This window comes from Populus euphratica, unplaced genomic scaffold (genome assembly GCF_000495115.2).
Source record: "Populus euphratica unplaced genomic scaffold, PopEup_1.0 scaffold788.1, whole genome shotgun sequence".
Classification (NCBI taxonomy): Eukaryota; Viridiplantae; Streptophyta; class Magnoliopsida; order Malpighiales; family Salicaceae; genus Populus; species Populus euphratica.
The window spans coordinates 38,798-50,376 of NW_011500449.1; the positions used below are offsets into that span (position 1 = coordinate 38,798).

The window sequence follows — 11,579 nt, forward strand, 5'->3', positions numbered from 1 at the left end:
AACAATTAAAATAATAAGAATCAAATATAATATAAAAAATAAATGAAAAATAATTATGGATTAAGTTGAAAAAAAATAAATGAAAATATTAAAAAAAATAGCAATAACAAAATAAGGATCAAAACTGGATACAAAATTAAATAAAAAATAAATCAAACAAAGGATAAAAAAATAGAAATAAAGAAATAAGGACAAAAATAAATAAAAAAATAAAGTAGAATAAAATGTTTAGAGATGAAATTGAAAAAAACAATAAACTTTTAAAAAATCCAAATCAAAACTAATAACAATCAAAACAATAAAAAAAAATGTGATAAAAATAAAAACAGGAGGATACATTTGAATTTTTGAAGGTTCATGTTGCGATATTGCGGTCACACAAATTAATTACCCTAGCTTAAAACACACAAGATATTATAGAGTAAGTAAGGAATCGATCCCACAAGGAAAATTTAGTTAAGATTTTTATGTCGTATGTTATGCAATTGAGGGGGTTTGATTTGTAATGATTTAAACTATGACAGAAATTAAACTAGCAAACAAAATCAATTAAAACTGAAATTTATCAAGAAAAAAAATCTTAGTTGCAAGCATACATCCACCTGCAGAAATTAGAACCGATCCTTGAAATGAAACTCTAGTTTATATTCTAAATTTTTTATCTTTTCTTAATGTTGATTAGTTAACAGATTCGTTGTAAAACTAATCTTAACCAACAAACAATCATAATGTGTTGCACTAATGATTTATTCCAATGGCAGCCTTAAGATCTAGATAAATTCATTAATCTTAACAACCAAGCTATCCGCAGCTTATGTTGCTTTGATCAAATATTCTCCCTAAATTTAATAAAGTAGTTCCGCTACAATTAACAAGTTTAGTCATAAGTATATATACCACAACTTCGGTTTTGATATCAAACTTAGCAATAGATTGTTTAAAATAATAACTTAGAGTCCACTCTAGCAATTAAGATAAAGAGTCATAGGAAATATGCATAAGAAAACAAGCATACTCATTCATAATACAATCTAAAAATAAATGGAAGAATAAATCTCACAGTTCTTGAAATCTGAAAGTTTTTGCATCATTGCAACCATCAAAACAAGTTTAGCCTTGCATATCTATTGAACAACTACTCCTAAAGATAGAAGAAAGCATTATTTCTGGTTGTAGAGAGGAGAGTTTATGTCTCTTCACTTGTGGTTGCTGCCTCCTTTTTGCCCTCTTTCCCTTCTTTTTTTTTTTATATATATATATATGTTAAGAAACCCTAGTCCCTATTTAACAAAATAGTCCTTCCTTAAGTTGACAGTTTATATTTAAGTACTTCAACAACTATTTTTCTAAAAATGAGAACTAGCCTTGCATTAAAACTTTAACTCAGAGAAGCTAAATTGCTGAAATAAAAACTTGAACGCCAATTTCGATGCTTCAAAATGTAATTTGGACATGTTCCTTCACGAAACATGTTTACTAGTAAAATTCAATTATCATCTTTAAAAAATTATATCTCCGTCATATGACATCTTTTTTACCTAAAATGTTTTGAGTTTATAGACCTTTTAGTCAGGAATCCAAAAAAATTAAGTTTGCATCAATTGGACCTTTGTAGATCCATATATTTAAGTTGAAATGACTGAAGGTCAACATTGACAGATTACGAGATTTGACTTTGAAAGTTGCGATTTTCATGCTCTTATTTATTTTATTTTCTTACCTTAAATGTACAAAAAGGTATGGATGTTATCTTTTTAATGCCACTGGAATTACTTCATTTCGACCTCTAGAGCTCACGCTCTACACAAAACATCGACTGAAGATCAAATCTATCAATTATCTTTAATTTACTCATTTTTGCATCTTTTATCCAAAAGTGCCTTCAAAACATAAATCATAGAATATTTAGGCATTTTATATATAAAACATGGGAAAAAAACTAGTTAAATATAGGTGAAACTATCGAATAATATAGTTGCATCAGCTCAACACAAACACTCAGGCTTAAAAAAGAAAAAAGAGAAGAAGGAGAAAAAACTCAACAACTGTTGAACTATTATGAATCTTAATACACAATCCATAACATTAGATGTGTCATCACCAGATGAGTTGGATGACATGAGAGTTGATAGTTTTTAGTCATCACCTAACTCCCCAATTCTGCTAGAAAGTCGTAAGGAATGTGTTTACAAGCTTTTTTATTAATATTTTCATATATAAATTTATAAACAACTCTAGGTATCTAAGTAATTAAAATAAAAAAACCATAATATAAAGATAAAAATCATTTCAAATCAACCTCTTTTTTTTTTATTTTAAGGTTCACTTTATCATCTAAAAAAAATATGAAAAAAAACCTTTATCCAAGTTCAATAATTTTTTTACCTTTAAGGGTATTTTCATCATTTAACCAAATAAAAAAAACCCTTAAACAAAAAATTAATATTTTTTTTATTTTTAAAAACAAGAAAATCATTTTACTATAAGACAAATAGACAAAATTAATACCAATTAAATTGCTAATAACTACTTAATCCCAAGTAAAAAATGATTTTACCTTATTATTTAGGTTTCTCGTTTTAAGTAAATACACTGTATTAATCCATGTAATCCATGGAGTATAGAAAATCATTAAATAAATATTTAAAACAAAATATATATAACAATAAAAAATTTGAGGTCCATATTTAATATAATCAATAAATAATATGATATTTTTAAATTTTTTATGATTTTTTTAAAAAAATTTACCTAAATTTTTTTAAAAAATACTTTTTAGAAAACAAGTTAAAATTTTTTTGATTAAAATTTTTTTTTGATTAATTAATATTTTTAATATAAATAAATACTTTCTTAAAACCACATTTCGGAAACAAAAACAGCCTTAGTTTTCTTATAATAAATGAACCTTCCTCTTCGATCCTTCGTTGTCTCTTAAATTGCAACTAGGTACCGCACTCACTAGTCTCTCCAAAAACCCTAAAAATCTGTGTTTTTCTCCCATAAACCCCATACGAAACAAATCAATGGCAGAAACCGAAATCCCAAACGAACCCGCATTACCCACTAAACGCAAACTCGATGAGGATCCATTTCCTGAAAACAAGCAAGAAAATCACACCAACAAATCGCAAAAGCTTGAGTCTCTCACCAACAACTCACCAAACACCCAAGAGAAAACCACTGATAGAACGCAAACTCTAGAAGCTTCTTTCAATAACCAAAATGACACCGTACAGAAAGTGGTGGAAGAAGAAGAAGATGGTGATGATGAAGATGGTGATTATGAAGAAGAAGAGAACGGAGAGGAAGTGTTGGTGGATCGGAAAGGGAAAGGGATATTGATTGAAGAAGATGAAGATGACGACTCGAGTGATGATGATGGTGATGAATCAAGTGAATTGGACGGTGGCGATGATAGTGAGGAGGCGGAGGAGGATGATCCATTGGCTGAAGTTGATTTGGATAATATTTTACCGTCGAGGACTCGAAGAAAAGCGGTGCATCCTGGAGTTTATATTGCTAATGACAATCACATGAATGATGATGATGATGATGATGACAGTGACGCGTGATTTTAAAGCAAGGTTAGTTTTGTTTTAAAGAAAACTGAGGTTAATTTCATTAGTCAAGTAGTGATTAGAATTTAGTGATTTCGCAATATATGTTGTAGCAACCTTGAATAGATATTTTGTTTATTTTCCATTTGAATTTTGAATTTTGAATTTTGAAATTGATCATTGTGGAAATGTAGATGTGGTAGTCTTTCGTTTCTCTTATTACAAATTTATTGTTTAATCTCTGTTTGTAGACAAGTTGGTGATGTTATCGTAGAGGGTGTTTGCCTTCAAAACTTAGTGGTAATGCTGAAGAGTTAAAGAGGAAGAGATGCTAGGGGAATTGTGTTAGTATGTTCTTTTTGGATGAACAATCTAGAGGAATACAACAAGCTAGTTTTTAAGTTGTAATGATGGTGATGCTCAGTAGGATCCTTTCCTTCTAAAGTTGGTAGGAAAAAAGATACTTTGGTGATTGAGATGTGTTGGAGAAAAACATCCACCTAGGTTGGTAACGACATGATAGTGTAATAGTTTTCCTTAACCAGGCCACAATTGGCACATATGATTAATGTTCCTCACTGAGTCTAATTGACGTCTTGGGAATAACAGAAAATCCATGAATCCATGATTTAGGAAAATGATTAATGAATTTTAATTGCTGTCTAATAGAAGCTTTCTTCTCTTGGAAAGTATGCCACTAAATGCTGTCCATTATCAACAAATGTCGTGACTTTCGCTAGTTCATCTGGGTATAGCAACTACATTGAATAACTCATCTGAGTTTCATATACTGTTCTTCCCTGAACTGTGTTGGGGAGAGTACAGAATGTGATTTCATTTTATTTGTAAATTATTGGTAGCAAGTTCGAAACCCTGCATCAGGACTTGGAAATGAGTGGGAAAATATGCAAATGCATGGTGATTGTTGAATATGAGTAAACTATTTATGAGATTATGTAGTCCTGTAAATTAGTGGTAAAGAGGTAGGTATATGTACCTTTGTGTGGTTTCTTGTGGTTTAGCGATTCTTGACAAACTTTTTGCAGGGACTTCTATGCATGCTTAGCAATGTAATTGCTATGTTGGTAAATGGTTCAAAGATAATGGAGTAACAAACATGTCTCACAGTTACCTAATTTGCTGAAATCCCTAGAATTATGATCTGGATCGCATGATCCCAACCATGGTGTGTTTGTGATCTAGATTGTGAAAATTGGCCACCCTTTTTTTTTTATATTTCACATGGATTTACAAGTATTTGTGTTTAAATATAGCATTAAACTTGTAAAACCTTTATGAGAAAGGAAAAATTAAGATTTGAAGTTATTGTTATTAATTGGAATCTAAAAGGTTGCATATTTAGGTTGGACTTTTCAATTTGTTACCTTTTAAAAAAATAATAAAGAAGGGAAAAAGATAATTATCTTCAGCTGCATGCATGAAAAAAGATAATTATCTTCAGCTGCATGCATGGAAAAGATCGAGAGGTTTTTTGGGGAAGAGGTAACTTGTACACAATTTTCAAGGCCCTGGGATGGAAATATCTTGTTTGGAAGTTTTAATTTACATGCTCCCATACAATACTTTTTATCTTTTGATAATTAGAAAGCAGCACATGTCATGATTATCTTAATAAACTGATCTAATGGCTAATAACTAAAACAATCTAATAGTTTGTTAATAGGAAATATTACTTCTATCTCAATTAAATGACATATGCATACCCGTACCACGTACCATAATGTATCGTGTTCCAGCTAACATTGACCTGTCGAAAAGTACTGAGGGTATGGATTGCAGTTGCATAACCTTAAAAAAAAAGGTGTATTGAAGTTTGCTTTGATATGGAAAGTCTACTTTCTGGAATTGAAGTTGGTTTGGTTTATTAGTAAGCCACTATAAATTGGCAATATTACGGTGCATGTCTATATAGTTGTGGCTTGATTAAACACACACAAGGAATCTAGGTGTATTCTAGTCTTCTTTTTGTATAACTCACATTGATTTTTATCATAGGGATCCAATTTTTGAAAAACTAAAGGTCTGTTTACTAACAAGAAACTATTTTCTTTTTTCATTTCTAGTTTTCTTTTCCATTGAAAAATTGGAAAGCGTGTACAACTATTTTTTATAAAAAAATCAAAATCATAATTTATAATAGTCTTTTCAATATTTTGTATTTGTGATAATTTAATTGTAAAATGTTAATTTTATTGTATTCAAATTAAATTTATATATGAAAAAGCTATATTGTTAACTAAAAAAAACATTATGTTAGATTTATAATAAAAAATAAATTTATGATTTATGTTAGATTTATAATAAAAAAATAAATTTATGACACCAGCTATATATATATAACATTCCTAAAAAGTATTTATATATAGAAGAAGAAAAATTGTAATGGTCATGTCTTTTCTTCATTTAAAAACCACTGGAAATTTTGTAAAGAAAAACTGTGAAGTACCTCTAAAATGTGTTCCCCAAACCCAGTAAATATTTGGAAAACTAGAAAACTAGTTTTCTATTTTTATGAATGGAGAAATGTTGCATTTGAACAGAAGTTCCAGTTTTTATTTTTCAAACTTCAGCTATCCAAAAGATTAGAATATTACTCTATTTCTCAACAGCCTCTAACTTGTCACTGTATTTGGTTCCTGAAGATGTGGTCCAACGAGTGCGTGGTGATTCTGCCCCACACATCTTATGGTTGATTAGCACCAGTAGCAATCTTTAAAGTCAATCATGAATTAGCTTGTGGTTTTGGTGAGACCTTATAAACTTTTATTTTTATTCTAAAAGGGCAGTGTAGTTTACCTTTGATGAAAAATCATCTTTTATTTGAGCTTGAAGTCGCAGAATATGCCTCACATGATTGGCATATTGAAGGGTTGTCAAATCTTTATTTGGTTGGTTTATAGTGTATGTACAGAGCCAGTTGATATATCAATTTCCTGAAATATAAATTCAACGATCTTGGTTTGAGTTTGATTTAGAGTTGTAATATTATAGTCAGTCTTATGGCCAAATATCCACCACCACTTCCCTGCTCCAACACACAACTAAACTTTTAAGCTTCTTTCTGTGCAAATTTCTGGCCTCTGGATTTCCTGGAGAAAAACTTTGGTATTTGTCTCTTTCATTTGCTATCTCTTTCTTGTATTCTTTCCTGTTTATATCCATATCATATTTCCTCACCTTGACCGGCCACTCTAAATCATTGGCCATAGCAAGTATTGCTAGGACTCCATAAGAGGGAAATGACCTACTGTTATCTGCCTTTTGATGAATTGTTCTTTAAGCTCTAATCTACTTCAGAGACGAAGTGAGTACACTGGGGGTGTTCCATATGTTTATTTTGTGTTCTAACTTTATACATTTCCTACAGGCTATGTGTTTTGATGCTGAACTTTAATCTTATTTGTGTGTTTAAGCTCGACTCAAATTAACCTTACCTCCTGGCTATTACTATAGCTTTATCAGGTTCAGTATGGACCCTTCCCTTTTTAAGCTACATGAGAGTTTTGGCCTCAACTCTTTGCACCAAGGACAGCACTTGCAGCGAAGACCTTCATACTTGCTTGTGTATGTAGTTGTGTGTATGTATGGCCTGTGCCAGGCCTATTTTTCCTGATTTTTCAAGCAGGGATTGTGCTGGGAGATGGGTCTTGGATGACTTGTTGCACATTTTTTTATGTGTTATACCATTCATGATGACCTTATATTAATCTGAGTTGCATTAGGGGTTAGGCCCTTTAGTGTTTGGAGTTGCATTTTATTTCTGCTCCACTCGTAACAGCATTTTTTGCTTTCACAGTTATTCTCAACAACGGAGTAGTCCAGAATAATTAATTAGCAAATTAGAACACATTGATTTGCTTATCATATAAACTTGAAATACAGATACTTTGGTGTTTGATATTCAGTCTAAATTCGATTTCCTTGTTTTCTAAAGCCTTTGTTTATGCCACTTGGTTACTTCGGTGTGTTATGGATGTTGAGATACCTTCAGGCGCAGTCTAATTAATTACGTTAGTGTCTCTTAAGCTGTTGTTAGCCACACTCAGGCAATGTGTTGCGCATTTATGGCCCTCACCGGACCAAGCACTTGGCGCACTCCTGAATTGCATTTCTCAAACATGAGGATTGTCCGGAACATGAAGATCAACTTGCATGACTTGCTGGTGCTTCGATCGCCTCATGATCTTAAGGTCGTCTTTTAGCTTTTGCTTTAAGCACTTGCTTGTGTTTGTTCTCATAGTTCTTCACATTGGCCTGCAATTTAATGAAAGTATGGATGCTGGCACACCTTAGGTGCATATTTCATGAAATCAAAATCAAGCTATAGTCTATTTCTACGCACTCAATGTCGAACTCCTACGCGGAAATCAACTCCTCTAAAATGGAACTGGACCACCCATGCATGGATTTAGGAAGGAAAGAAATGAATTCATTGATTACATGGCCAAAACCGTGTCACAGTGGAACAGATAGTAACTGCGAAAACACTGTAGGAGTGGCAGAATTTTGGTGTGCGTCTTATCATTGATGTTGGCATTCGGCTTTAGGAGTACGCAAGGTCAAATAATTGCCTGAATTCATGCATTATCCCTTGGTCCATGTTCTTAGGATATGTATAGCAAGGGACCATGGTCCATAGGCCTGGCGTTCATAGTCTTGGTGGACTCAAATCCAACTCCTTAACCCCTTAGTTGCCCCCCTCCCTACCATTATTCCTTGGATGTGAGGAATTGTGATGCCCACTCAATCTGGTTATTGGCTTGCTGAGGTTTAGTTTATGCGCCACTTCCAAGGGGTCTCATGCTGGACCAGCTGACGACATAGAGGAAAGCATATGATAGGTTCACCATCCGCCAATTAAAATCTCACTTCTACAAAAGATAGGAAGCTGACATCGACCGACCATTTAGGTGGTCGTTGGCCTCCCTTCATTTCTCTTATCTCTTCTTGTATGTACGAGAAGACCATGACCCCCTTTTCTGTCTCTGTTGCTCTCCCTCGGATTACTTGCAGGAAAGTTTCGTTGTGGGACAATACTTTTTGGCCATCTGTATCAATAAAAGGGACATTTTGTGTTCCATCTCCCTTTCACCGAAGTCCGATCCCTATTTCCTTCCTGCAATTATACGTGCCATGACTCAGGACCACCATGCATTGCCATGCGTTATGATGCCGCCTGCCTCCATCTGAATTCAATTTCCTCGCAAAAGTTTCACATAACATGAATCACATACGTGTATGCAAGCACCTGTGCGTGCTTGTGTGTGTGTTTTGGTATGAAGAAATTACTGCGGCATTCCTACTGCATACATGTCCATTTCGTGCATAGAGAAGGAATCGGGCTTCTAATTTGTTGATTAAATAGTATCTATTATAAGCTTACATGACTCACATGGAAGCCATTCTAGGAAATGATGGGAGGGGCAAATGAAGATGGAAATGATCAAGGTTGGTGACTCCTTTAAAACAACATTTTTTCCCCCTTCCCGTTCGCCTTTCATTTTTAATTATGCCCTCCTCCTTGTAATTATACGCAAGTGGGGCTACAATTTGATTTGATTTAGCCGACCTTTTGGCCCAACAACTCCCTCTTAAAATTTAGTAAATATCAATGTTTTTGGATATTGTTCGTTGTGCTCCCAATAACGTGGTTGCTTAATTGCGTAGTTCTTGCTACTTGATTTTGATCAGGTTGAGGGCTAATGCCTGACAATATTTGCTAGTGAGTAGAAACACTTCCCCTAGTTTGATCCAGAAGCACCTTTTTTCTTCGTTTTTTTTTCCTTTTTTATCACATGGTGCTTTTCATTCTTGAACAGGTGAGGACCTTTCTTTTCATCATAAACCCTATAATTCCTACAACCACAAAGTCATGTCAGGCAGTCAACTATGGCAGCTAAGCTTTATTAGAAGTGGATCTTAGCCTTTGTCCAAGAACTCATGCTTACGAACCAATTAAGCAGGCAGTGCTATCTCATCATTTAGATAGCACATGAAACGTTCTAAACCTGATTTATTTATTTATTTATTTTCTTCTTTCACTGGGAGATTTCTTGGATTTTGTACCACATGAATATATTTAAATAGATTTGACAGAGTTTCATATTTTGCGAAATCCATTCTTGCCTCACTTCATAAGATATTTATTTTTTTTTACAAAGAATCTGGAGCTGTATTGAGGTGAATCTCTTTATCCTTAGATCTTCATAATGGAAATCCCAGACATTAAAAACCCAGCGTCTACTTGAGAGCAAAGTCGGATTTGCTAACAGCTAAAATAGTGGGTAAGACTAGTTGAATACCTTCCACCTCAACATGAAATCACCATGAAAAAGCTTCCTCCTATACTTTACAAGATGAACTATTTAAAGAATCTATAGAATCCTAAAGATTTCTACCAAATCCAATCGAACCTTTACTACTGTATACATCATAAAATTAGAAATTAGCACTCATGATTCAATTGAACACCCATGAAAGACAAGGAAGATGAGAAAAGTTGGTTGGCTCATGCAAGCATCATGTTGCATTACAGTCGTGGTTTTTGCTCGGCATTTTCCGATCATGTTTCTCTTCTCTTCGTGTTCCAAGTTTGTTTTATATTAATCGTTATTACAATATCAAACAAGTTGTTATTAGCATTTGAAATTCAAACAATCCCTTTCCAGAAGGCTAGATCAGGAGCTTGTGTGCTGAATGAACCAGGCTTAGCAGTGAGCAGAGCTCATCTAGGCTGCAAGCTCTCATTATTTGTGACCAGAGACAGGGCATCGAGTAACAAGAAGATGCAGAATCGCCACGGAGCAATCAAAGAAAAACCAGTCACGGAGGAGTAGCCCCCACATTCACGTGGCTAGTGATTGCCCTTTAGCAATGGCCCACGTTAAGGAAATCGACAGCTGAAGTAGGTTAAAAATTAGGAATACGAGTCCCCTTGAAAATCTCCGCGTGGCTTGACCAAGTGGCCCTGCATGTTCAATCGCCGGTGGTCATGCCATAAAAAACCAACAGAACAGACATCAACGGTCCAACACCAGGGACCCGAGCACCTTTTGGCCAGGCATTTGTAGGCAAGCAGTGTTCCAAGAAAAACCTCTAAATCTTGGAACGGAACTTAATTGAATAGGCTGCATCTGAAAAAGTAGGTTAATCGAATCTATATTTTTCAAATTATAGATCCTCGTTACGGCTCACGATTTCTCCATCTAGACTTTTCTTTCCTTCCTTATATTCCACAATAAATAGCCATTTTACACACACACACACCCACACACGCGCGCACACACATATTCTGCTATATTATAAGGCTAAACCTCCAAGGAAAAAAAAGAAGAAAAAAACTAGTTATTTAAAATCATTTGACAAATATATTACGTACATGACTATGGAATAAATGAAGATATCTCAATATAATCAAATCACACAAATTATTATCACATGAATAATCAAATAAAAGATTAACAAATAAGTGTTTGTGAGCATCCTAATTAGCTATTGCTAATTACTAATTAATTAAACATCATCGTCTCATTTGACGTGCTTCAATCTAAGGCTCCAAAAGAAGACCTTATAATATAGCAGAAAGGATGATTTTAGTATCAAATTATGATAGCTTCTGCTCCATTTCATTGGGTTGGATGAAAGGAGAAAATTTTCTAAGATTTTATGTTAAGATTATCCTTTATGGCAAATTGAGGGCTGTTTTTTTTTTTTTTGCATATTGGATGGAAGCACTTAAATATCGTGTGTAAATTGGAAAAAATTAATTTATTATATAAACGTTACTATCATTGGATAACGGAAGGCTGACACTAATATCTAATATTGATTAAGTTTAGGATATAATTATTAAAATCAAAAGGTTTTTAGACTCAATTGATAATTAATAGAGTCGTCATCATGTGTTAGTGGCTAAATTAGGTTTCTTCTAATTATATCATTTTAGCCTTCATAGATTCAGAAACATTCAATTTGGACCCTTATGTGTCAATTTTCCCA

At 33.4% G+C, this 11,579-nt stretch overlaps 1 protein-coding gene across 5 annotated transcripts; it reads left to right on the forward strand.

The window, feature by feature from the left end:
• Window positions 1–2,894: 2,894 nt before the first annotated feature.
• On the forward strand, window positions 2,895–10,751 carry LOC105114754 (histone H2A.Z-specific chaperone CHZ1-like). Of its 5 annotated transcripts, XR_840197.1 has the most exons (3): window positions 2,895–3,587; window positions 7,628–7,771; window positions 10,253–10,751. XR_840197.1 is itself a non-coding variant. In XM_011011414.1 (2 exons), exon 1 carries the CDS (start codon window positions 3,027–3,029, stop codon window positions 3,573–3,575), a length of 549 nt encoding a protein of 182 aa, XP_011009716.1. In that variant the 5' UTR covers window positions 2,895–3,026; the 3' UTR covers window positions 3,576–3,587; window positions 7,628–7,918. The 5 variants fall into 5 exon arrangements, 4 of the variants coding, with proteins under 4 accessions (XP_011009716.1, XP_011009718.1, XP_011009719.1 ...); XM_011011414.1 differs by lacking the exon at window positions 10,253–10,751 and having other exon boundaries at window positions 7,628–7,918; XM_011011416.1 differs by lacking the exons at window positions 7,628–7,771; window positions 10,253–10,751 and adding an exon at window positions 7,035–7,312.
• Window positions 10,752–11,579: the final 828 nt, after the last annotated feature.